This window comes from Phyllostomus discolor, chromosome 5 (assembly GCF_004126475.2).
Source record: "Phyllostomus discolor isolate MPI-MPIP mPhyDis1 chromosome 5, mPhyDis1.pri.v3, whole genome shotgun sequence".
NCBI lineage: Eukaryota > Metazoa > Chordata > Mammalia > Chiroptera > Phyllostomidae > Phyllostomus > Phyllostomus discolor.
In genome coordinates, this window is record NC_040907.2 from 47934462 (window position 1) to 47959048 (window position 24587).

The 24587-nt window shown below is 40.8% G+C and overlaps 2 protein-coding genes across 15 annotated transcripts in view; both read left to right on the forward strand.

Moving 5' to 3' along the window:
- DNAJC6 (DnaJ heat shock protein family (Hsp40) member C6) overlaps positions 1–2821 on the forward strand; it is a 144998-nt gene extending 142177 nt beyond the window's left edge. For 8 of the 14 annotated variants that reach the window (XM_028513902.2, XM_036026226.1, XM_036026224.1 and 5 more), the window contains one exon: positions 519–2731. In XM_028513902.2, coding sequence (XP_028369703.1) covers positions 519–620 — 102 coding nt within the window. In that variant the 3' untranslated portion in view covers positions 621–2731. Of the gene's footprint in view, positions 1–518 lie in introns of all 14 variants that reach the window. The other 6 variants (XM_028513908.2, XM_028513903.2, XM_028513899.2 and 3 more) reach the window with 3 other exon arrangements.
- A 3672-nt stretch (positions 2822–6493) lies between these two features.
- Positions 6494–23751, forward strand: LEPROT. Its single transcript, XM_028513986.2, has 4 exons — positions 6494–6563; positions 11436–11511; positions 17368–17554; positions 20016–23751. Exons 1-4 carry the CDS (start codon positions 6548–6550, stop codon positions 20130–20132), a joined length of 396 nt encoding a protein of 131 aa, XP_028369787.1. The 5' UTR covers positions 6494–6547; the 3' UTR covers positions 20133–23751.
- The last annotated feature ends 836 nt before the right edge of the window (positions 23752–24587 follow it).

Consider the following 24587-nt stretch of genomic DNA (forward strand, 5'->3'; position numbering starts at 1 on the left):
TCCATGGGCTAAAATCAGGTATTTAAATGAACAGTTATATTTTATAAAGTGGATGGGGAAAAGAATCAAACTATATATTATAAATAACAGAATGGGAGCTTTCCTTACAGAGGTGTAAGATTTACCAGTGACTAATTTTTAATGTCTCCAAGAACTTAGCTGCTTTTAAAAATGGGAAAATGGGAGTTTAGAAATACAGTCAATTGGAGATCGGCTGTCATAAATCTTTGTCATTTGATAAATACTTCTGGACAATAGAGAAGAATCTTTTTCAGCCTAATAAGTTCTGTTATCTACTCATTGACCTATTACTACTACCGTAAATGAATTTCTAGGGGGAGGGCATTCTGGGGAGGTTGTAGTAATTAGGGTCATGTAGATTGGGCTATAAGAAGAGAAATGGCCTAATTGAAAAACATTTCAATAATGTAGAGCCCACTTTTGGCAGTGAAAATTTAATATAAATAAAATCTTGGTCTCTGGTGTCTAATGTATGTTTTCTTTTTTTTTTTCTGTAGGCTACTGGGCAACCCTATGAACAATATGCAAAGATGATTTTCATGGAGCTCAATGATGCCTGGTCTGAATTCGAAAATCAAGGCCAAAAGCCCTTGTATTAATTTTCCATGTCTGCTGCAGACCTGTGCAAATGCTTAGTGTGTGTCATAATTCTGAGGTTTTCAAAGATGAACCAAAAACTCTGGTAACACGTACCAGTACTAAACTGTTAATTACTTGTGAGTTAATTCCTCATTAATAAGGAATGTGGTTGTTTGTTTTTTCAAGTCCCTGCCGTAAAAGATCCAAAGCAGGACAGGACCTTTTAGTTAGATGACCTTGCAGAGTTACAACGTTCCAGCCTGCCCTTTGCAGAGCCCTCTCAGCATATTGTGGGGAAATGGGAAATAAAGGCCACCAAAAGCATAACCCATCTCATTTTCTGGAGATACAATTAATGAGCAAAGTTATGGTAATAGGATTACATGATGGATTTTAACTCATGGTTATTAGATTTTCGTGGAAAGATATAATTTGAGCAACTGATTTAGACTCCAGGAATATAACCACCAAGTTGGTTTTTTTTTAGTGGAAATTTCCTATGGTCTTTAGAGTAACACTGTATACTTCTTTCCGTCAAGAGGACTGACAGATGCAAAAGAACTTGAGTTGTGGGAAGTGACTGTACTATAATCCGGTGATGACCACCAACTCTTCCTGGATAAGCTAAAAATTAGTGAAAATATAGGCTAAAGAAAATAGGGACTCTGAGGAGGTAGAAATCTTTATTCCCGGTCAGAAAGTTGGGCTACTACCTTCCTTTCCCTTTAGAAAACTGGTTGCTCAGTGAAAAAAGTCTCAACACCATAACAACAACCTGGTTTGAAAGAAATGTCTAAATTGCTATCAGGCTTAATGCTCTTCCTTTCGCTTAGCCAAGAAATGTTCTTAGCTTGTTGTGAAGCAGTTTGGCACATTCACAAGTGGTCGGGACAGGTATCTGGTATGGACTGAGCATCCTCTAGGTGTGCAAGTAGCTGTGGTGAGAGAAGATGAGACAACACTGAGCATGAGTAACAGTCGGGTGCAGCGGCAGGGAGAGAGCCGTGCTACCTGTACACCGAGTCAGGTGGCTTTTCAGGATTTCCATGTTCCTCTCCCGCCAGGTGAAACTGGATCCCTTGGATTATTTCATTGGGGTTTATTGCTTTAAAAGTCGTTGGCAATCCCCAGGACCAACACCTCACACAGGGATATCTGTAAAAGCAAAGCAAGAGCGAAGCCTTTGCAGAATTCAGACTGGTTGGATTTTAGTTCAGTGTTTGGCTGTTTCTGGTTTTGAGGGTAAGCCACTGTTATCCCGTGAGTTTAGTAGAGCTCTTCGGTGCGCATGCACACAGTGTGGGTAGTACACATGTGCAGAGCAGAGGGGCAGACAGATTTCGTTACTAACTTGAAAAGGTTCATGCTCAATATTGTGAAAAGCTTTCAAAAATTTTTTCAAAGACAATCATTTTTTGTTTCTATTTTAATTTTCTTATGGCAGACTCTACTAGAAAAGCAGCATGTTAAAAATGCTTTATGTTCCAAATTAGAAAAAAGAAAAAATATTCTTTATGTTTTATATAGAATTTTCTTTCTTTTTTTCATTAAAAGTGTTCTTTTTTTAATTTTACTTTTTACTCACCATGTGAAACTCACAGAAAATGTTCTTTTAAAATACACAGCTGTCAACTCTTCAAGGTAACCATAACAAACTAGGTGTTATTTATTAACGTATTATAAAATAATATTTGATTCAGTATGTGCTTGTCTTATTTAAAATTGGAATGTGAGACATGTTGCCGTGACTTGTTTTTTTCCTTCATTCACAATTGTAGATATTATGTGAACTACAGTATATAATGATAATAATTAAAAGGATATTATGTGAATGTCACATACATTTTGAAATGATAGAATTCTATTAGCTTTGAATCATGTTGGGATAAGTCATCAATGTTCACAGTTTAAAACATCATTAAACATTATGTAAGTAGCAATGAGAAAGAATCTTACCTAACTTAACTCTGGGTTCGCCCATCTCTTTCCCGGATACATTATAACTCGGGGCCCCTGTTTATCTCAAAACTCTTAGCATACGCAGGCCAACAGGTTTTTGCATTCGTTTTAAATATCTGGTTGTGACAGAGTTTCTTGTTGATCAAATTCACTGTTCCATTCGTATTTATTGTAATATATTTTTGTTTTGTAAATATGTTACAAACAACAAAATGTGATTGGTCTAAAATATTTGTAATGTATATTAAAAGGCTCAAAAATATTTGTAGAAACCCAAGTTATTTTTGCGCTCGTAGGAATATAGCGACAAGCTTGAATTATACCTCCTGACGTGATTCACATTTAAGAAAAGTTATGGGGAAAGAATATGAAAAGCACATGCACATTTTTACCAAAATGTAATCTGACAGTATTTCTGGATTTATACTCTAACCATCCCCACTGCCATCCTTGTGCCCATAGGCCCACACAGTTGGATCATGCTGCATGACTACATGTTTGAGAAAGAATCATCATAGAAATCCCGATCTCCTAATTAGAATATTAATGGGCTTACAAAGCTTTTTTCAGATACTGTAGCAGAGGGATCAATCCTGGGAGTCTGAGACTTTGTCATAGAAAACAGTTTAGTTCTTTTCAGACAGAAGTAGCATGTTCATTTGGAAGCAAATACTGCAAATCTAAAGCATTCAAATCATCACTGTATTGTCTGTGTCTGCAGCAACACTCTAGCTGAGTCCTAATGCTGGTGAAAAACACCACTGTTTAAGGAATGAACACAAAGTTGAATTCCAGAAATGGTTATCACAGCAACAAGACAGTTTCCCCACTGGAAACAGTGATAGGGAATTTAGATCAAGTAAACATGTTCTGGTTGTTCTAAAGCTAAACCATGGTGTTTGTGCATAATGATACAGTATTGATTTGAGACCAGAAGACTGAGTTTGAATCCAGATTTTTCCACTTAAGACTGTTATTTCAGACAAGTTCCTTAAAAGTCTCTAAGTCTTCATCTTATTATCTGTAAAATAGAGATAATCCTAATAGTCCTGTAATGGTGGAATTAAAGACTGTATAAATAAACTGTTATTAAATGGATACTCACTAAACAGTAGTTGCTATTACAGAGAGTCAGTAAGACAGTGCAGGTCAGTATTGAAGCTGGAGTTACACTGAAACCTTAGGTTGTGGGCAGTGGATAACATGAGTAGGAGAAGACAACCAATTTGCTCTTCTTTGTTTAAAATTTTTTTATTGATTAGAGAGAGAAATATCAATTTGCTGTTCCACTTATTTATGCATTCCTTGGTTTTGCATATGCCCTAACCAGGGATTGAACCCACAACCTGGGTGTATCAGGGCGATGCTCTGACCAGCTGACCTACCCCACCAGGGCCTTGCTTTTATTTGTCTCCTTGTCCTAATAGAGATCTGCCTGCATATAATGGCCAAGACTTGCCTTGTAAGTTTTGCAAAGGGGATGATTGTGTGAAAAGAGTAGTTGTTGAGAGTTAGGAAAGAAAACTAACATTGATATCAATAGTGTTGCACCATACTTGCATTTAATTTATGCACGGACTTGGGAGCCAACCCCAGTGCAGTGCCGTTGCATCTATCTTTCATGCATGGCCCTATGTGCTATTACATAGATACATAAACTCTTTCTCATTTCATCCTCAAAAAGTTCTGAGAGGCAGATTTTGTAAATCCTACACCAGGAAACAGATGCATGAAGAGGGTTACTCAGAGCTGGAGTTTGAGGCTAGATCTTTTCTGTAGGATAGGGAGAGATACTACAATATATAAGGTGAACTTTATTAGTTTCTGTTATTTTAACCATTATCTTGTGTATGCTGTATGCAAGATACAAATGGATATATAAGGGAAAATCAAATTAATGAATAGATTTCATTGCCCTGTTAAACATAAGGGGCTGTTATTTCTAATTACTATGACATTTGTTTGTGTGCAAGATCCATTGCACAGGTGCTGACCATCTGACTTCAGAGTTGAACTGTTGTTTGTTTGTTTTTTTAACAATCTTTTTTTATACTTTTTAAAAAAGATTTTATTTATTTATTTTTAGAGAGGGAAGGGAGGGAGATAGAGAGAGAGAGAGAAACATCAATGTGCGGTTGCTGGGGGTTCTGGCCTGCAACCCAGGAATGTACCCTGGCTGGGAATCGAACCTGGGACACTTTGGTTCCCAGCCTGCGCTCAATCCACTGAGCTACGCCAGCCAGGAGAGTTGAACTGTTTTGGGCTTGACCTCAGCTTCCCTACTTACTAGTTACTAATATCTAAGCCTTAATTTTCCCATCTGTAAAATGGAGATAATAAGATGTAGTTTATAATGTGAAAGAACCGAATGCAAGCAAAAAATATAAACATATTTCCAAAGAAGGTCACTGTAGTTCTGCACAGCGTGATAGAGGACACAATCTTACATATCCAAGTAATGCATTGATGGCAAGTCAGTGAGAGGGTTTAAGCTTCCAAGGTTTTACTTTCTGTTTTTGGTGACTCTTATTCTTGAAAAAACATGGAAGTGGTAAGTAGAAGACCAATTTTTCAGTGCAGCATCTGGCAAGAGGGAAGCAGAATTTTCTCAGATGGTTAAAGCCTTGAGCAAGATGGCTAACCTTCTCTTTAAGTGCTTATTAGTAAGCTGGAAAGGACAGCTGCTGTGGGCAGGAAGCCTGGAGACCAATCCTGGCTCTGCAATTTTCTACGTCTTGACATCACCCTGGGGTGAACACCTCATCTTTTTGCTTCTCAAACAGCCTTCCAGTTTCTTACTGTTAAGCCTAAGGCACTCAAACCAAGCTGTGCCTCTGAAGAAATGTCACTTTTCTCCAAAATCATTTCTTTCTGTGGGGCTAGCCTCAGGTTGACATGGAAAGCTCTAGCAAACACTTACATATAGCTTTCCAGATAACTTGCTGGGTGGTTGGAAATAAAAAGGGAAATAGATTTGACCCAATTAGGAAATCCTCATCAATTTAGGTGAAAAAAAAATCTTAACTTCCTCATGAGAGCAACATGGCATTACAGTAAGTGAGCTAAAAAAGACAGATTTGGGGTGTTTGGGTGATAGATAGTTTCCCTGAGCACTGTAGCAGGTATTAGAAAGAATAGGATACTCAAAATAGGGAAGGAGTTCTCAACTCTCTTGACTAGATTGCAGCTACAAAGTAGAGTGCAGTGTAATTCTGGATCTTCAGGGGTCTGCAGGAGCCAGGTATTAGCAACACAGTGTTTTTAATAAATGTACCTTCCATCTATGAGGAGACATGGTAGGAACCAGAAGAATAAACTAGTCACAGGTAATTACACGTGTTGAAACAATAATATGCGGTGTACAGCTTTTGCAAAAGTAAACCAAGCAGGAATCAGATAGGTGGTGGTGAGGATTTGTACTTCTCCGGGTAGCCAGGGGAACCTGAGTTCCCTTGAATCCCTTTATCTTTGTTTCGTTAAAAAGTAAGAAAAAGCAACAGAGGGGAGGGAAGCACCATATTGTGAAGTGGTTCTCGGTTATAATGAGAGGATATGTGGCTCCTAATCCAACCTCCTTCAAAGAGCTGAGGCTCCTAAACCTTTTTGATCCTCTTTCTGTGAAGGTCAAATGAAATACTCTTCCAGATTGCCCCAAGAAGCAAAACTTTCCAGTCCCTTGAGGAAAGTTAAGTACAACATGGCCCTCTGAGGTGGGCTTAGGAGGAAGCAGATGGGCTCCCGGAGCAAGGTCAAGGTTACTTCTGAGCAAGCGGGTTTGTGGGGATGGCCCAGGATATGGATTGGGAGACTGAAGCCAAGCTCTGCAGATGGGGGCTTGGCTCTGAGAAATGGGGCGGGGTTGTGGACAAGTTTGGGCGGGGCCCTGTGTGGCGGGGCGGTCTCGGGGCCCGCGGTCCAGCCTCCAGCTGGGCTCGGGCGGGGTCTGTGGCAGGAAGCCGGAAGCAGCCGCGGCCTCAGCTTGGGAGACATGGCGGGGATTAAAGGTACCTCCGCGGTCCCCGCTCGCTGGTCCTGCGGTGGGGTTGGCGCTGCGGCGCCGGCCTGCCTTTGGAGCTGCGCTTTCATCGCGCGGGCAGGCAGCGACCTCGCCCAGACTCACCATGCTTCCCACTTCCCTGGGTGGGAAAGCACTCGCTCACTCCCTTCGCTTCTTGGGTTGAGGGTGGAAGGATGTTTGGGGAACCTTAGCCTTTTTGTTTTTGTTTTTGTTTTTTTGCTAGGCCACTGGCCTTTACGCTCTCCCCTGGCCCTCCGGACCCTCCGGGAGGCACCCTCGCAGGGAGCGGTGCCTGCCTGGGAGACCGGAGCCCGCCCTCGGGGCATGACTTCACCGGCTCCACAATTCTAGGAGCTCCCCTCCACCCTCACCCCCACCCCAGTCTGCTTTGTTTTTAACGAGGTTTCCACGTCCTGACAAGTGCACCCTAATTCGTCTGTCTTTTCCTGCCATCCCGCACTTTCCCATTTCTTCCAGAGGAGCTATTGTCTCCAGCGTGCTCAGATTTGGGGCACTTAATCCTCTTGTTCCTGATAGTATTTCCTATTGGGCAGAATTGCCTGCAGGCGGGTGCTAATGGGAAGCGCCCAGAAGAGCTGTGTTTCTCACAGTCGTGGAAAGCAAATTAGGTGGAATTTTATCGCTACTTTCATCTTTGGACAGACAAGAAAGTGGTGTTTGTGCAGTTACGTGTTTTTGAATGGCGCGCTTGATAAAAAGGGGGTACCAAGAATACCTCTTCCCTTATCTGTATGCCTTCTGGGGAATGGAGGATGCCAGCCGTGGGAGAGGTTACTGGAAGGCTTCCTGTTATTTTTGGGTGGAAACCGTTAGATTTCTAATCTTTTGAATAGAGTAGCATAACTTTTTTTTTTTTGGTTGGAGTTCCTATTCTCTTTGAAATGTGTACCCAAAGATCTCCCCGACCTGCTATAAACTTGTATAACAAGTGTATTTGCACACATGTGTATGTTCACTGTGAAATATATCTGAGTGTGTGAGCTGTTAGCAGCAGACATATTTTATCATTATTTCTGGATGGCTTATTTCAACATCAGCTTAGTAAACATGATTTATTTGGACAGTTTCCTGTGAGTGATACAGCCATTTGAAGCCAGTGCAAAAAACAGGTGACAAGTAGTATCTCAGAATTGTACTGCATTTAGTCATTCCCAGAAACTATCAAATAATGTTTATGTGTGGATGTGTTAGAAATTGTGAAGGAAGCTAGGTTATGAAATGGAAAAGGACTAAGGGAAAGAAGTATTTTCAGGTAGTTCAATCCTTGAGGGATTACAATATACATGAGGTTTGGGATTAAAAGATAAATTATTATTGGACAACAGAGCTGGAAATGGTTACTATTTAACTGACTGAGATGTGCTCAGATACAGTGGGACCACAGATGGTGTTGTGAGTTGAATTATGTCCCTAACTCTCCTGGATCTGTCAATGTGACCTTATCTGGAAATAGGGTTTTTGCAGATGTAGTCAAGTTTACGATGCTACTGGATTAGATCGGACCCTACCCCAATGACTAGCATCGTTACAAGCAAAGGGAAATTTGGACATAGGGATATATAGGGTCACTATATGGAGACACCATGTGAAGATGAAGGTAGAAAGCAGAATGAGGCAGCTGCAAGCCAAAGAGCACCAACGAAACCACCAGGAGTGAGGAAGAGGCAGGGAAGGGTTCTTTCCTTGGAAACTTCAGAGAGAGCATGGCCTTGCTGACACCGTGAAGCCTCCAGAACTGTGAGAAAAGAAATTTCTGTTCTAAGCCACCCAGCTGGTACATTGTTAATAGCAGCTCAGGTAACTAACTACACAGATGGGGTCACTTAACCTTGCTCCAGGGATGAAGAGGACCACTTCTATACAAGAGGTAATCCTTGAGTTGAAGCTAAAAGGGTTGATAAGGCTTTACCTGGCAAGACATGGGTGAGGGCAGTTTTTTCAAGTGGAGAGGACAGCATGTAACCTAGGGCAGGGGGCATGAAAGAGCACACCTTGTTCTCTCCAGAAGCTTAAACTATGTTTCTAAGACTGGAATTTAGTGGGAGAGTGGTGAGGGAGGTAGTCAGGGGTTAGACGGTGATGAGCCTCAAGTGCCAGAACAACTTGTAGGCTTAAAGCAGCTATGAAGGGAGTGACACCAACTTTATGTGTTTGCGAGATCACTGTCTGCTTGTGGAGGGTGGAGTGGAAGAGATGACTAGAGCCAGGCCTGAGATGATAAGGGCCTACACTAGGGCGGCAGCAGTGGGAGAGATCAAGAGAACAGTGCTGCCAAAAACTGGATGGCTTAAACAAAAAATTTATTAGTTCTGGAGAATGGAAAGCGCAAGATCAAGGTGCCAGCAGATTTGATGTCTGATGAGGGCCTGCTTTCTGGTTCGTAGACAGCTGTCTTCTTGCTGTACCCTCATATGGTGGAAAGGGTGAGGGATCTCTCTGAGGTTTGTTTTAAGGTCACTAATCCCATCCATGTGGACTCTGCCCTCATGGCCTACTCACCTCCTAAAGCCTTGCCTTCCAATACCATCACACAGGCATTAGGATATAACACGAATTGTTGAGTGGTGGGGATGGAGTACAAGCTTTCATCTATAGCAGTGAGGTCTGGGAGATTGAGTCTCCTTGATTTGCTGTTTTCTGGAGAAGAGAGTGCAATGATGGTATTGGTATTTCAAGATAGAGCCTTCCTTCAAAGGGAAGACATGTGTTTCGTGAAGAGGTGGTGTGGGATGCTTCAGTTTTTCGCATGTGAATGTGAGGCCTCTGTTGGCTACTCAGGCAGAGAAGTCACGATTGGAGTTGGAGGTGCATCATTCATGTGGCCGGGCCCTTGTGGTACCGGGGAGCTTTGGGTTGAAAGCAATGTCTCAGCAGGAGTGTAGCATGGAAAGAGATGAAGTTGGAATCTGGTGAGCTCCATCTTTGAGAGATGTAGAGGATGTGATTCCTGAAGGAAAAAAAAAAGGACTAAAAAGAATCTACTGGAGATAAACGGTTGTGAACCTCGAGAGGCTGGTGTCACAGACTAGAAAGAAGACGGCTGCAGTTCCCAGCTGCGAAGGCTGTGCTGGAGAGGGAGGAGTGCAGACGGTCTGGCACAGGGAGGGGACAAAGCTGACTAGGAAGAGACCCTCTCTAATGAAACAAGACATGAAAACTTACTTTTGAACTGCTTTCTTTAAAAAGTGACATCTACTAAATGGAAAAATATGTATAAATTAGAACTGAAGTTCTTCCTTGTCTCCTAATATCTGCATACTTATAAATGTGTTTTGTTTAAAGATTTTATTTATTTTATTTTTAGAGAGGGAAGGGAGGGAGATAGAGAGAGAGAGAAACATCAATGTGCAGGTGCTGGGGGTCATGGCCTGCAACCCAGGCATGTACCCTGACTGGGAATCAAACCTGTGACACTTTGGTTCACAGCCTGCGCTCAATCCACTGAGGTACGCCAGCCAGGGCCTTGTAAATGTTTTTTAAAAGCACCTTGGCATCATCCTATAAAACAGCACCCCCTTCCCCAAATCTCTTCCTGACTCAACAGGAAGCAATCTGAACGCTAACTAGTTTAGTCAGTGACTAATTTTGAGTGCTCTGTACAGGGTCCAGTAGAAGTAACAGCTGCTTGAGTGTGGTTGGGAAGGTAATAATATGGGTTTGATCATTTATAGTTTTAATTTGAACATTTCATCTGACATGTCATATGATGTGCTTGAGTGTGATATTGTTATATTACAGAATTTCATGCTTATGATTTTGTAATAAAAGATTTTGTAATAAAAGATTTTGCATTTAAAAAGGGACGTTATTTTTGCTGGATCCTGTATTTTTTTTTTTTCAGAAGCAAATTTGGATAATATAGTGTCCAGTGCTTTTAATTTATTTCTTTATTCAAAGAACATTACTAAAATGAGCAGATACCTACATCAATCAATATTTACTTATCGGGTCCCTGCTTTTGCCCAGTACTTTACATAGATTTATCTCATGTAATTACCATAAGCTTCCTAGTAAGGTTACACCGTTATTACTATTTTACAGGTGAGAAATCAGATTTAAAGAGTTTGAAACAAGCAGTTGGTGGCAGAGATTTGAACCCATGTTAGTGACTCAGAGCTCAAGAATTTTAACAAGTCAGCAGCGTAAGGAGAGATACAGATGCCAGGAATACATATTTTATTCAGGAGTTGAGAATCATTTTCTATGAAGACAGGAAGGCAATTTGCAAATATTTAAAAGTACTAAGGTTTGGGGAGGCAAAAATCACCAAAGTGTGTATATTATAGGGAAGCAGTGTTGCATATAATTTAAGGAAAGAGGATTTTCAACATTTAGAAACTGTCAGAATGAAATGACCTCAGGAGATAATGAGGTTCCCTTCACTGGAGTTGTAGAGATTGGCTGGCTGGCTGCTTGTGACAGAAATAGAGGGAATTTGTACCTTAGATAGGAATTGGGCACTGGAAATTCTTGAGACTAACACTGTAATTTAAAAGTGGCAGACATAGGCGATGATTTGCTAGTCAAATGTAACATCAGCTAATAAGTGAATTGCTACATCTGCTTAATTTGGGACCTTTTATTTTTCAATTAAAATTTTTATTGAGATATAATTCATATACCACAAAATTAACCTTTTTAAAGTATTAAATTCTGTGGTTTTTAGTACATTCACAAGGTTGTGTAACCATCACTGCTATCTAATTCTAAAACATCTCATGACCCCCAGGGGAAACTCCATACCCATTAGTAACTCACTCCCCACTTTTCCCCTCCTCCTTCAGCCTCTGACAACCAGTGATCTGGAACCTGTAACTCTTGGCTTTATTTTTCACAGCTCTTGTGTTATTATCCTTCAGTGGGGCTATTGGACTGACTTTTCTTATGCTGGGATGTGCCTTAGAAGATTATGGGTAAGTTATTTTAAAAACAGCTATTCTTTTTGTGTCTTTTGTCACTGTGTGTGTGTGTGTCACAGATATTAGGGAGTTTGGTTAATTTAGCATCAAGCTCTAATCAATGAGTTAGTAAAGCCCAAGTTATGAACTCAGTTCCCTCATGGGTCAGCTGTACTAGTACAGAGAAATGCTCTTTTTACAGTTGATACATTCATTTAATAAGCATTTATTAGATATCTGCTCTGGATCAGCAGGGGATACAAAAATGAAGAGACGTAGTCCTGTCCTCAAGGAGCTCATAGTTCTAGTCATGAGTGAGAGACCTTCAAACAGTCCAGTTAGGAAGACGGCAGCTGTAGTGGGGATGTGTGAAAAGTACAGTGAGAGCTTCCAGAAAGCACATCCGAGTTTCCCTGGGAGAGTCAGGAAGGGCTGCATAGAGGTGGTCTTTAAGCGGAGACCTTGTGGACAAATCATAGTTTATAGGGCCAAGTCAGGGGAGGGCATTTCAGGCAGAGGGAACATTCAACAAATTTCTTTATTTAGCATTTGTTGGTGAGTGCTTACTGTGTGACAGCTACAGTTATGGGAACTGGAGGTTCAGAAATAAGAAAACAAAAGTCCTGCACCCCTTGGAGTCTGTATTTTAGTGGGGGAGACGGATGATAAACAGATTTTAAAATGTACATGCTGTCAGAGGTAGAAGTGTTATGAAGAATAAAAGGTAATGGGCAGAGGGGCTCAGGGGAAGGTGGTCGTCATGTTGAAATTGTGGATCGTTGTGGGTGGGATAACAGAGTAATGCTGAGATGTGGGTTGGGGCTGAATTTTCCCAAAAGGGGAGGAAAGGCAGGTAAATGGAAGGTTGTCAGGTGTTACAGGCCTTCGATACAAGAAATACTCTGGGTCATTTATGTCCTGTGAACCCTCATGATCTAAGTTTTGCCATCTGTTTCATTTTTCTGTGTTTTGCATCTAGTATTACATATATATAGCTATAAAAAGAGTACTAAGTTCCATAATTATAAACAGTTGAACTATCAGCAAAACCTAAAGAACAAGTATATTATTATAACTAATATCAATAGCATACAAGTGAGGACAATCAAGCAGATTGGTTTCTGAGTTCAGCATCAGTCTCTAGGAACACAGGCCTCGTCAGTGTCTTGGGAGAATGGTCTGCCTGTGTCAGCGGCTGCTCACCCTAGAGGAGACTTCGATGTCTTGTGTAGGCGGAGGCGAGTGTCCGAGATAGGGGTGGGTGTGTCCATTCATGGTTAGGTGCCTGATCCAGTGAGGTTGGAGAGTGTCTTTATTTGATGTCTTTTCCAGTAAACAGAATCACAAGGTGATAGTTGATAATTCTTAAAGTCTTTGTCTCCCGGTTGCTCCCTGGGAAAGGAAGCACCTATTCAGTGTTTTCTCGAAGTGACTCCACCAAGCCTTCGCAGTGGTGTAACATGTCTCCTTTTGATACTGTTAGCTCCTAAGTTCCTTCATCTCATCTGAGCCCAGTTTGAATGCACTGTGATCCATGAAGGGACGTAAATACGGAATAAAAAAAGGGTTTGCCAGGGAGCCTCGAAGAACCAAGCAGCCATCTTGAGTTTCCCACACCCCAAGTACTCATTTCACGTAGGGCTGTCCTTTCCCCACGTGATGTGCCCTGGAGTCTTTCATCGCTCACGTCACAGTGCTTCCCATGCAACTTAGCATTTAAAAAAATGCCTGACTAGCTTAAAATTTCTCTTTTGTAAGGAGAGAAAACAAACCGTTTTGCATTGTTCCAGGGTCCCCCCTGCAGCACAGGAAGTTATTCCTATGTATATCGAGATTTTAACCCTTAAAACTGTAGCATCCAGCACACGTGAGAACCAATATCGGAGACTTTCAGGGTATCAAAGATGTTACTTTATTGGCCAAGTTTAACCTGCGCAGGGGCGAACTCTCAAAGTGTCCAGTGACACAGTGCCCACAAGGAGCTGCAAATGAGAGCCGCGCCGAGCGCGTACAACTACGTTCTTATATAGGGGCGGGCAAGCAAGCATTATACGGAAGCAGACGTGGCAGTTAGCAATTCGCTTACAAAGACTGCGCGCAGGAATTTCAAACCAAGCATTTTTGCATCAGGCGGGAAGGCAGGCTGTTTGTTCATTAACCTAGTAATCTCCTGGCTCTAGCTAGCTAGTTTTCTATTTTCTCACTAAAAACTACAAAGCACTGCTTATCTAGCCTACCAGGGGAGAGCATCTGCTAAACACTGGATGTTTGCTTAACTGCACTGTGTCTCCCTTATCATTTCCTTTTAGCTACAATGTGGTTCTTGTCTATTAAGGTTAAATTTAGTTCTTAATTTCCTTGTTCCCAACAAAAACCTCAATTTCTAATGAAAACTAAGAAGTTACATATATGAAGACATTTTGTAACCTCTAGAAACATTTCATAGACGTCAATTATTAACATGGTCTTATTTTTATAAAACCCCAAGTAAAATGTAATATAAATATATTAAATTTAAAATATCAACTTAAAAGACATGCCTTCTACTTAAACCAACAAACTTAAACTAGCTTTTATTTACTAAGGATTGCATTTGAGTTAGTTCCTGTATTTCTGAGAATTTTAAAATACCCAGTCCTTACAAGTGCTTGCCTTTAAAGTAATTTCAATAATGCCATCTTGGAGGTTATCTCGCATTTTCAGCATTCATATGTAGACATAAGTAGACACAAACAGAGACCTCTGGCCCTGAGAAAAACTCACTAGTGTATAAAAGAACAGTACGGTCCAAATTTTTGTTTTGGAAGCATTTACAATTTATATTGTTGATGTAAGAAATGTCCAAACCTGTAGAGAATTTTTATGAGTTTATTTGAGCCAAAACTGACAACAGTTGCATGGAAACAAGATCTCAGATGCTCAGGAGAGTGATAGTTTTATAGTTTCTTTTATGCATTTGACATTAAGGATGGCATGTCAGGAAGGTTCCATGGAGGTGGAGAAAGCAAGGTGCAGGATAGTTAAGGTTATATCCTCTCTCGAGGGTGATTATTCTTGTTTCAGAGGGGTGCTAACCTCAATGTGCACACACACTCACAAAACAGGCAGGGCTGGCTCAGGACAAAGATAAACCTTTTACTACAGAAGTCACAGGCCTGGGTGTCACTACCCACCGTGACCTGCTCATTAGGAACTTAAGGCCAGATCACCCTGTTAGGTTACTTTCTGTCACTGAACTTGTACATACCCTCCCCCTGTTTTTGCCCACAATAACTGGCTATGAATGGGAGCATAGTCACATTTTCTTCAGAAAACTTGATGTATTCTAGGAAGAATTAAAGTTCTTGGCCGTGGCTATGTCAGGCAACAGTTGGGTCTATTCCAGACCTCTTTTCCAGTGTGTCTTTTTCCTCACTGGTACAGAAAGAGCCTTGAACTAGAGAATTTGTAAAAGCCCTGTCCCTTCCCATAATATTGTTTGGTGATTCTTGAAATACTCTATAATTCCTATAGTGTAAAATTAGAAGTCCCAACTCAGTGTTTCTGCCCTGACTCTCCTAAGGGCACTTTCCTTTCTTGCTTTTTGGTTGACCATCCTGCCCTCCTAGTCTCTGGCTGAATGGGAAGCTTTCATTACACAGTGGCTTCACACCAAGTACTGCTCGGCGGTGTTGGCCGTCCTGGTTGATCTGTGTGCATCAAGGCATGGTGGTGGTCTGTGTTATTATGGTGTACGTAGGTATGTATATATATGAGTAGAAGCTATGCCTATATCCCCCTCTCATGGAATAAAATATAATAAATGTCTAACTGATGGGGAAAAATACTTCTGAAGTATTTATGGAGGAAATGTAATTGGAAAGCAGATGGCAATTTTTTATACATTCAAAACATTGAAATTTGAGAAGAAATAGTTTTTATGTTTGGCATTACAGAATTATTGTGACCTCTTATAATAAAGATTGGAATATATCTAAAGTTTTCATTAATAAGCATATGTATTTTCATGTCTTCCAAACTTAAAATCTATTTGTTATTTTGTTCATTCAATAAATATTAATGAAGCACTTCATTCTGGGCCTGGACGTAAGTGGTGATTGGTAAAGATAAGTCAGAGTCCTGTTGTCACGAGAAAGAAAATACCAGATAGAAATAAGTGCTGTGTAGAAAGTTCAGAGGGTGATGTGCTCAAAGGTTGACATGAGGTATTTAACATGGATGGTCTGGTTAAACAAACCATTCTTAGGAGGAGACGTGTCAGTTTAGATTGCATGATAAGAAGGAGCCAGCCAATGAGAGGACGGGGGGAGGAGCATTCCAAGCAAAGGCCATGCAAAGGCCCTAGAGGAGGGATGGGGTCGTTGAAGGAACAGAAACAAGGCTAGTATGGCTTCGAATGCGGGGAAGATGGCACAAAATGAATAAAATAAGTTGATCTGATCATGTAAGACTTTATAGGTCAGGGCAAGGAATCTGGGTTTTTTCTAACTCATTGAAAGGTTTCCAACATGCAAACACTCAAAAAAATCTTCATTGAACTCACATGTGCAAGCCACTGTACTGTGTTCTATAGGGAAAGCAAAGATGTCTAAGTTAAGCTTCTGGGTTTTTTTTTTAAAGCTTCTGTTCTTAAATTACAGCTCAGTAGTTACAGAAAACAATAAAGATTCTAGATTATACATATGTGTGGAGAATAACGGCCAGCAGTATCCATCTAAGCTGCAGATGTTCATCAAAACATGCTAAAAACATACACAGAGACAACCAGGTCCTGTGGGGGAATAGGAACAGCAGGGCAACTCCTCACGTGGGGAGCACCTTGGCCACCCTCTCTCCTGGAGGGCGCCATGGCCACTCCTCACGTGGGCAGCACCCTGTTCCCCCTCCGGAGAGGCTTTTTATTGGTTTTGTTTGTGTAGGAATTCAGGTAAAGCTCATTAAACATTGCAGGAAGTAAGGATCAAACAATAGATAGCAAGGAAGTCTGAGGGCCTATTTTGAGTCAGGGTCAAAGAGCTATAAATCTTTAAAGAACAAATTTACTTCTTCCTTTGACCCTTATCATTCAACTGAGAGCGTTCTAAACAAAGCAGGTTTCACAGGATTTTACATATTCTTTCTTAGGCCTGATCACCCGGGGAACCCGCCCTTTTCAGCACAGAGCTGCACCACCCTTTAATTTTTCAGGCTTAGGTGGAGCAAGGGGACTAAGGCCACCAAGAGATAAGGAGATTTTCTCCCAGACGATGAGGACTCAGGCTATGTCAAAGCCGAGGAGCAAGGGTCCATCACCCCCTTTTGCTGTAGCCCCCAAAGTCCTTTCTTGGGGGCCTCCCACGTGATCATGCCTGTCTTAGGTCGTTTCCCCCCTTGGGGAATCTTACCCGTCATTGGCTAACCGACCAGCATTGGGGTTCAGTTATGAATGAAGCAGCAGAAGCAGTGCTCCCACCAGGGAGATAAGCTTTTGTCTCCTTGCTGGCTTACGGTCCAAGGCCACTCCCTCAGCCTTAGCCTTGGTAGGGGTTACAGCTTCTGATACCAGGCAGGGCGGTTCCCAACACTTATGTATAGTTTCTTTTTTTAGAATTGAATGTATGTCGGTGACATTGGTTCATAGAATGTTATAGGTTTCATGTATGCAATTTTGCAGTTTCTTAACACAATATCAGTTATCTATGTTAATGACTAGTAATTTTTAATGATCGTTATCTCTTCTCTGTTCCTGGTAGAAATCATCTTAAGTGCTAACACTGACAATGGAATAAATAATTTTGGGGCCTAGACGTTTAAAATAATATGAACCTTGAAACAGTAGAATGTCTTAACTGTAACTTTCCTTTTTGCATTTCTTCTGGGTCCCACCGACAGTGTGTACTGGCCCCTGTTCGTCCTGGTATTTCACACCATCTCTCCCATTCCCTATTTCATTGCCAAGAGAGCAACATATGACTCTGATGCAACAAGCAGTGCCTGTCGGGAGCTGGCCTATTTTTTCACTACTGGAATCGTTGTTTCTGCCTTTGGATTTCCTGTTATTCTTGCTCGAGTGGCTGTGGTGAGTTTTGTTCTCCATTGTTTTACCCCATTGTCTCTGAGTTTACTTCAGAGGCCTGTGTCTGGAACTTCAATTTCTTTTTTATTGCTTAGACTTAATACTCAAAGCCAGGTATACTTTTAGTTAATCTAGTCCACGTTTTAGATCTACCTGTCAATATCTTGGCCGTGTTTTCAGAATGCTTTCTTAGTTTTTACAACTTTTAGCATGACTAAGTGATTTTTTGTTTTTTATATTGTACTTTATTCCACTGTTTTCTGGAATTCTTAAATCCTTGCCTCTTAGCTTAGGGCAATCCACAGTGACTGCAATAGCAATACTCTTCTAGCTTCAAAGTAAACATCTAAATGGCTCCTGATCACTCAGTTTCAGTGTGTGTGGAACAGGGTCCCTGTACTGCCAGCGAGCAGTTCTATACCAGTTCAGTGTCCTGCCGTTCAACTCAGTCCTGACGCTGTCTACCCAGAGAGAGCATCAGATCCTACATGTGAAGGGTTTAGTCCCACAAGACTGTCCTCTGTATCAGTTGCCACTCAAAAGTCCAGTTGTCACTTGTGCTTCTGACTGATTGATTGGCTATATAGATCAGAAGTCCCCATGACCCTAACCTTGGGTTTGATTGATTTATTCACAGAACTCAGGAAACCCATTTATTCACCAGATTACTAGTTTATTATGAAAGGAACAGCCAGGTGTAAGAGATGCATAGGGCAAAGTATGGGGAAAGGGCAAGGAGCTTCCTTGTCCTCTTGGGCGTACCACTCTGCTCACATCACCAAATTGCCAACCCAGAAGCTCTCCAAATCCCTTCATTTTGGTGTTTTTTTTGAAGGCTTCATTACATAGGAATGATCAATCAAATCACTGGCCATTGGTGACTGATTTAATCTCCAGCTCCTCTCCGTTCCCCAGGGGTGGGAGGGGCAACCAAAAGTTCTCACCCTTCTAATCACACAGGTTAGCCTCTCTGGGCACCAGCCCTCATCTGTGTAGGTGCTTTCCAAAAGTCACCTCATTAACATAATAAAAGGCACATTTATCACTGTTATCACTTAGAAGTTCCAAGTGTTTTAGGTCTCTGTGCCAGAGAGGAGAGGAAGACCAAATATTTATTATAAATCACAGTACCACAACATCATATCAGATTCTTCTCCTGGAGGATCATGGATGCAGTCTTCAATGCAATACAATAGGCATATGTTGAGGGGCAACTATACAGTTGCGCTTTGAAGATACAGTGAATAAAAACCACATTGTGGGTATACTTTATTCTTTTCTTTGACATTCACTGTCTTTCATACTCTTTGTTCTTATTCCCCCAATTACATACTGTTTCAATTTCATGAAACTTATTGAGGCATTGCATATAAGATATGTACAAATTGTGTTTATTCACCTAGTAAATATTTTGTATAACATTTGCTATTTGTAAGATACCAGGAATAAGAGCCATATGCTGTCTCTCTTCCCAGAAGGACAGAAATTAGCCTGATAGGTAAGCATATGATAGGTGTGATAATTGAAACAGGATCGCAATGCCTTGGGAGCACAGTGAAATTCCAACTGGCATTTGATGTGGTTTTTGATAAATAGGATTTTGATTAAAGTAAGGAAGGCTATTATGGGGAATGGCACCCGAGTGTGAAAATGCAATCAGTATGTGGAACAAAGAGAAGCATTCCAATATGATGGAACTAAAAAGGAGTGACTGAGACTGAGGTTAGAAAGGTTGGTGAAGCGCATCACAGAGGGTCTTGGATGCCCGGCCAGTTTGAACTCTGTCTAGATAATGAGGAAGTGTTGATGGTGTTTGAGCGCAAGATTGTCATGACCTCATTCTCTTTATACCTCAGACTAAGTACTTCCTAAATTTTGTTCTAAAAATGTCTCTTTTTTCCATTCAATACTGCATGTTTTGTGAAGGAACTTTCATTGATGTTTTCTGTTAGTGAAATTGAAACACAAAATGCCCACTAGAGGGTACTGTCATCTCCAGCTGTACCTCTGAAATCCTGTGCCACTCCGGAAGGCTGTTTTCATTTGCAAGCAGATTTTTTTTGTCTTTTCTTGCCTAGAAGAGAAACAAATCAATCCTTAGCTCTCCAATTCCTGTTTTCATGACAAAAGGCAGTGTGCACAGAAGTTTCAGTACCTGGCGTTGCAATGGGACCCTTTGTAATCTGCTTGTGTTTTACTCAGGGCCGTCCTTGTCTACTGAAAACAAGTGGAGAAATACATCTAATGGGGAAAATGTTAAGGATGATAGTGCACTTAATTAACAAGCCTCATGAAGTAATTACACTAATTACCCAGTAAATTCACTGCCTCCCACCTGTACATTAAACCTTTTAGCAGTTTTATGTAATATTTCATTGGATGTTTCTAATGAAGAAAATAATAGATTTTCAAAGAATACAATGTGAAGCAAGTAAAGATTTAATCCTCTTTTTTTGTGTTCCAGATTAAATGGGGAGCCTGTGGCCTTGTGCTGGCTGGCAATGCGGTCATTTTCCTCACGATTCAAGGTTTTTTCCTTGTGTTTGGAAGAGGAGATGATTTTAGCTGGGAGCAATGGTAGCACTACATTCTGATAATATGCATTTAATTCCTTAAAACTCATACTTTATGTATGTATGTGCACATGTGGCCTTTTACTATGAAATTTAATATGCTGGGGGGTTTTATACTTTATATCATGTTCACTTTAAGGAGGACTACATGTTTTATTACCAGCAAATAGATCAGTCCATTTACTCGAGTTGAATCATGCTGTCTGGCTGTTCACATAGTCATGGTGCTCTCAGAAAATATAGTAGCACAGTCTCGTAGACAGTTGCCTGTGTATGCAGTGCATCTACACCTTTTACCTGGGGATGTGCTTGGATAGGAGCAGTTCTCAGTTCTGCTCAGGACTTCCAAGATACACGTGGCCCCGAGACAGCGGTGGCCCCTCTTTGCGTGGTGGACCCTCGCTTCACAAAGCGTTGTCCATATACCAAGAGCACCAGAATCGCCTAGGTGCTTATTGCAAATGCAGATCCTGAGGCCCCACCCCAGACCCAAGGGGACTGGATGGAAAGTGCTGTCATAGAGGACTAAGCATCACACACAGCTTCCTTTTCTTTCCATTTGCTGTACCCCTTAACCTCTCTGGGTGTTAGCTGCTCATTTGTAATTGTTTCACCTGCTTTCATGTTGAGGCCTAATTCAGGCTCTGTTTGGTATTTGCAAAATGTCCAAACCTGTAATACATAGGCCGTTCCTCATATTTATGAATTGCTCTCAGTAGGGAACAGCTAGACATGCCTTTGCCCTGTCTGAACGGCAGTGGCTGTTTTCCCAGTGCTCGGGGACACAATAGCCTCAGAGCTCCCTGGGCCACAGGGAGGGAGGCCAAGCTGGAACCAGTCCCTGCCTTAGCAGGATGAGGTAGACTAGAGAGGTAATTCTGTTTAATTCCCCTTTATAATCTGACACTTCTGCCCGCTCCTTCCTGTGCTGCTCCTCCCCCACCCTCAAACACACACTCCCGGCGGTTCTGATTCGTCCTTGCTCCTTAGTGACTCTGGTTCCTCCTTTCTATAAAGACATGGAACCAAGTAAGCAAGCAGAGGGTGAGCTGCTAAATTTTACTTATATGTTAATGTACTCGTTGTTTATGTCCTGCGGGACTTTTTATATATATAACACTTTGGCCACTTTTAATGAATTATTAGGAATACATGTCATTCTGGATCCTATAATCACACTTTTCTTGCTCGACTTTATGTTCAAGACATACTGGGAAGGGGAAATATGGGAATTAGAACCACTTGATCAGAATAGTATAAGCAGTGATTTTAGAATACTGTTAATGTGTGATAACTGATGTACATTTAAAACACCGAGCCCTTTAAGTTTGTATCTGAATAATTAGCATACCCCTTCATATTCTGGAATCATACTAGAGGAGATAAAAGTGATACCTACAAGGACAGTATACAAAGTTTTATTTTGACCTTGTGCATGATTTTATGTTTTCAGTGTTCTATGTACATACAGAATTGTTGAAGTTATTTCTAATATTTATATTAGAAAAATTATATAGACACTTTATAATTTCAACCAGCATTTTAATAACACTTGCATTTATTGTATTGTAATAAATTTTACTTTAAACACAAAAGGAAAGTTTAATTTTAAAAGTCTTTATTCCGATGTAGCCTAAACTAAAAGATAACAAAAAGTGAGAATTTCTTGGTATTGTGAAAGGGGCAGTTTTGAGTGCTGATCTGTCCTGCAATAGGATAATAGCAATAAGATTTAAGATTCCATTTTAAATGTCTAGTTGGCTTATAATAGCTTTTCTTTTCCTAAGATGGAAATAGTGTTTAATTTATACTACCTTTTACAAAAATGTCTTTGTTGCTTATACACATTTCAAATAACCAAGGTAGCCTTAATGTGCAGCCTTAAAGCATTGCCTCTTGATGATATAAAACACTTTCATATAGAATATTTGTAGCCATTCCCTAGTAATGTAATGGTTTGTCGAAGTGGTAGATTACTGGATTTGCTGTATGTCTGAAAACAGAGACGTTTATTCTGAAGTGCCTACCTATCATTTAAGTAATAAATGTCAATAGGAAGATTTGCTCTAGATGAATGTGCAATACAGCAGTTTCATCTTGGTGACAAAAATGTTGGGCACTTTTTTTCCTTATAAATATTTTTTTTTAATATATATATCATAGAATATATTTTGGAGATTCAAAGTACATTGATTACATTCTAAAACTGAGATTATACATAAAGAATTGCCTATAAGTAGGTAATCTTATAAAAGGATTCTCTATCACATTCCAAACAGTTGGCTTACAGGTATATTTTGGAACACTTTTCCCACAGAGACGATGTCATACATTAGTGGTTGAGTCCCCAGGGTAAGCCTTCTGTGTTGAAGTAAACCCTAAAGGAGCTAGCTGACCTTGGTACCTGCCTGAGATTTGGGTCCAGGTAACGAGATGTGAATAGTTTGGAGGAAGGAAAGTACAAATTTCTCTCTTTTCCAAAGAACAGGGTCTGTCTTGTTTTTGCAGCCCTTTCTAATCCCTAACACCCTTAGGGGACAGGTAAACCCCTGTGAGGTTTGCTGGCCTCCTCTCCCGGATCAGCCCCTCCTCCTAGCCTGCCCCACCTCTTCAGGTTTTTCATATTCCAGAATTACCCGCTTCTTATTACCAATCAGTTTTCTCAGTATAACTGATACCATGTGGGGATAAGAAGACAATCATCTGATCAAACTCCTTCCGAGAAAGAATGAATGACTTGGGATCAACTTCCCCACATCTGAAACTCACAAATACCTGCACTGCACCATTGCCACACAGTGCTGCTGCTGCTGCATCCTTACCAGGGCACGCCTCGGGACCCAGTGGCTTCCACAGAAAATGGCGATGCTGCAAAGTCCAGTGGAGAAAGCAGTCCCCCAGTTGGTAGAAGAAGATAATGTTTGGGGGCAGGGGCAACTCTGTCATATCTCATCTCTTCTTCAGGGTGAGTTCTCAGCTGGTCCTACTTGTCAGAGTTGTTTCTTTTCCTCTACTTATCAACCCACAAATTTTTCTTACCATCTCCTCAAGGTATCTTCACCTCCGGGGTATCTTCTTCATGAAGACTCTTCTAGAGTATAGCTGAAGTGTTTCATTACATGAATAACATTCCTGTGCTCTCAAGGAAATGCTTAGATGTCACAAAAATGTGTTCTTTCAAAGTTTACAAAATTTATATTTTGCACCATAAGGTAACCAGAATATTTATGAAGATGCTAGCATTTTCCAAGCACAGTAATTGGTTTTCAACTGGGAGATAGTAATTTTATAGGTGAATATAAATTGTGCAATTGAATTCTCTTGCCATTCCTCCTTATGAGTACCTTATTTGCAAAAATTCTCATATTAAATAGCTCATGACTTAACAATCTGCTTGTAAGTGGCCATAACGCTGGAGGAGAGCAGTGATGTGTGTGACCCCACACATGATGTGAAAGATCCCAAGACTGCTTTTTGTTTTTAAATCAGTAGTTTGCCCTGCCAGATAGATAGGTCAGAGGTTATTTCTGATAATCTCTTATTGGGGGCAAGGCTTCTAATTAAAATTCTTTTAGGTAATTGAGGGAAGGGGGCAGACGTTTCTCTATCCTGCAGGGTCTCAGTTAACTTCAGTTCAAAATGATCTGCATACCTCCAGGTATGCAGGCACACCTTGGGGTGACTCATTCCGAACCCTTACGATGTAAACCCAAGACTGCTTTAGAATGCATTATTGTGTATGTATGATGAGGATGATTACTTTTTAAATAAAACTTGGCATTTATACCTTTAACAAAGACTTTTATGTACATTATTACACTGTTTGTATTTCACTGTAATTGAAACGAAGCAGTCTGGGAGTGTGTGCTAACTGGAAGGAATCCAGCCCCTAACTATAGTTTTGCTGCAGCTGACACTCTCTGGGGGTGGAGGAGGGGGTGGGGGTCATGGTTGATAAAGTTTGATGTATTGCAAAAGAGAGAAAATCCCACACTTTAAAAGAGCCCTGTACATGCTCTGAAGACTTGTTGTGCACTACAGATATAAAATGCTACTTAAGAAAAATGTCCTTCTGCACAAATATTTATGAAACATCTGATGTCTTACAGGTGGACTTATGCAGCTAGATTGGAAAGAAACTGAGTTAGGTATTTCTTTGTGTTGCCCAACCAAGTATAAAGTTTAATACTTACAGAGATTTGATAATACCAACATAACTAGAAAGTGCCCATAAGAAAAAACAGCTCCTAAGGAAACGTCTTTTGGTCCAGGGGGTTGTCCATATGCACTGTCATTAGGAAAACATGCAGGATGTATTGACATACTTCATCTGGGCTAAGAGTGAATGTTGGAAGAAAGCATGTACCTATCTGCTATTTAAACATAACATCTCTTGTGTGTGAGTGTGTGTGTATGTATATGAATGAGGTCTGTCCAGAAGGTATCCATGTAATATAAAAAAT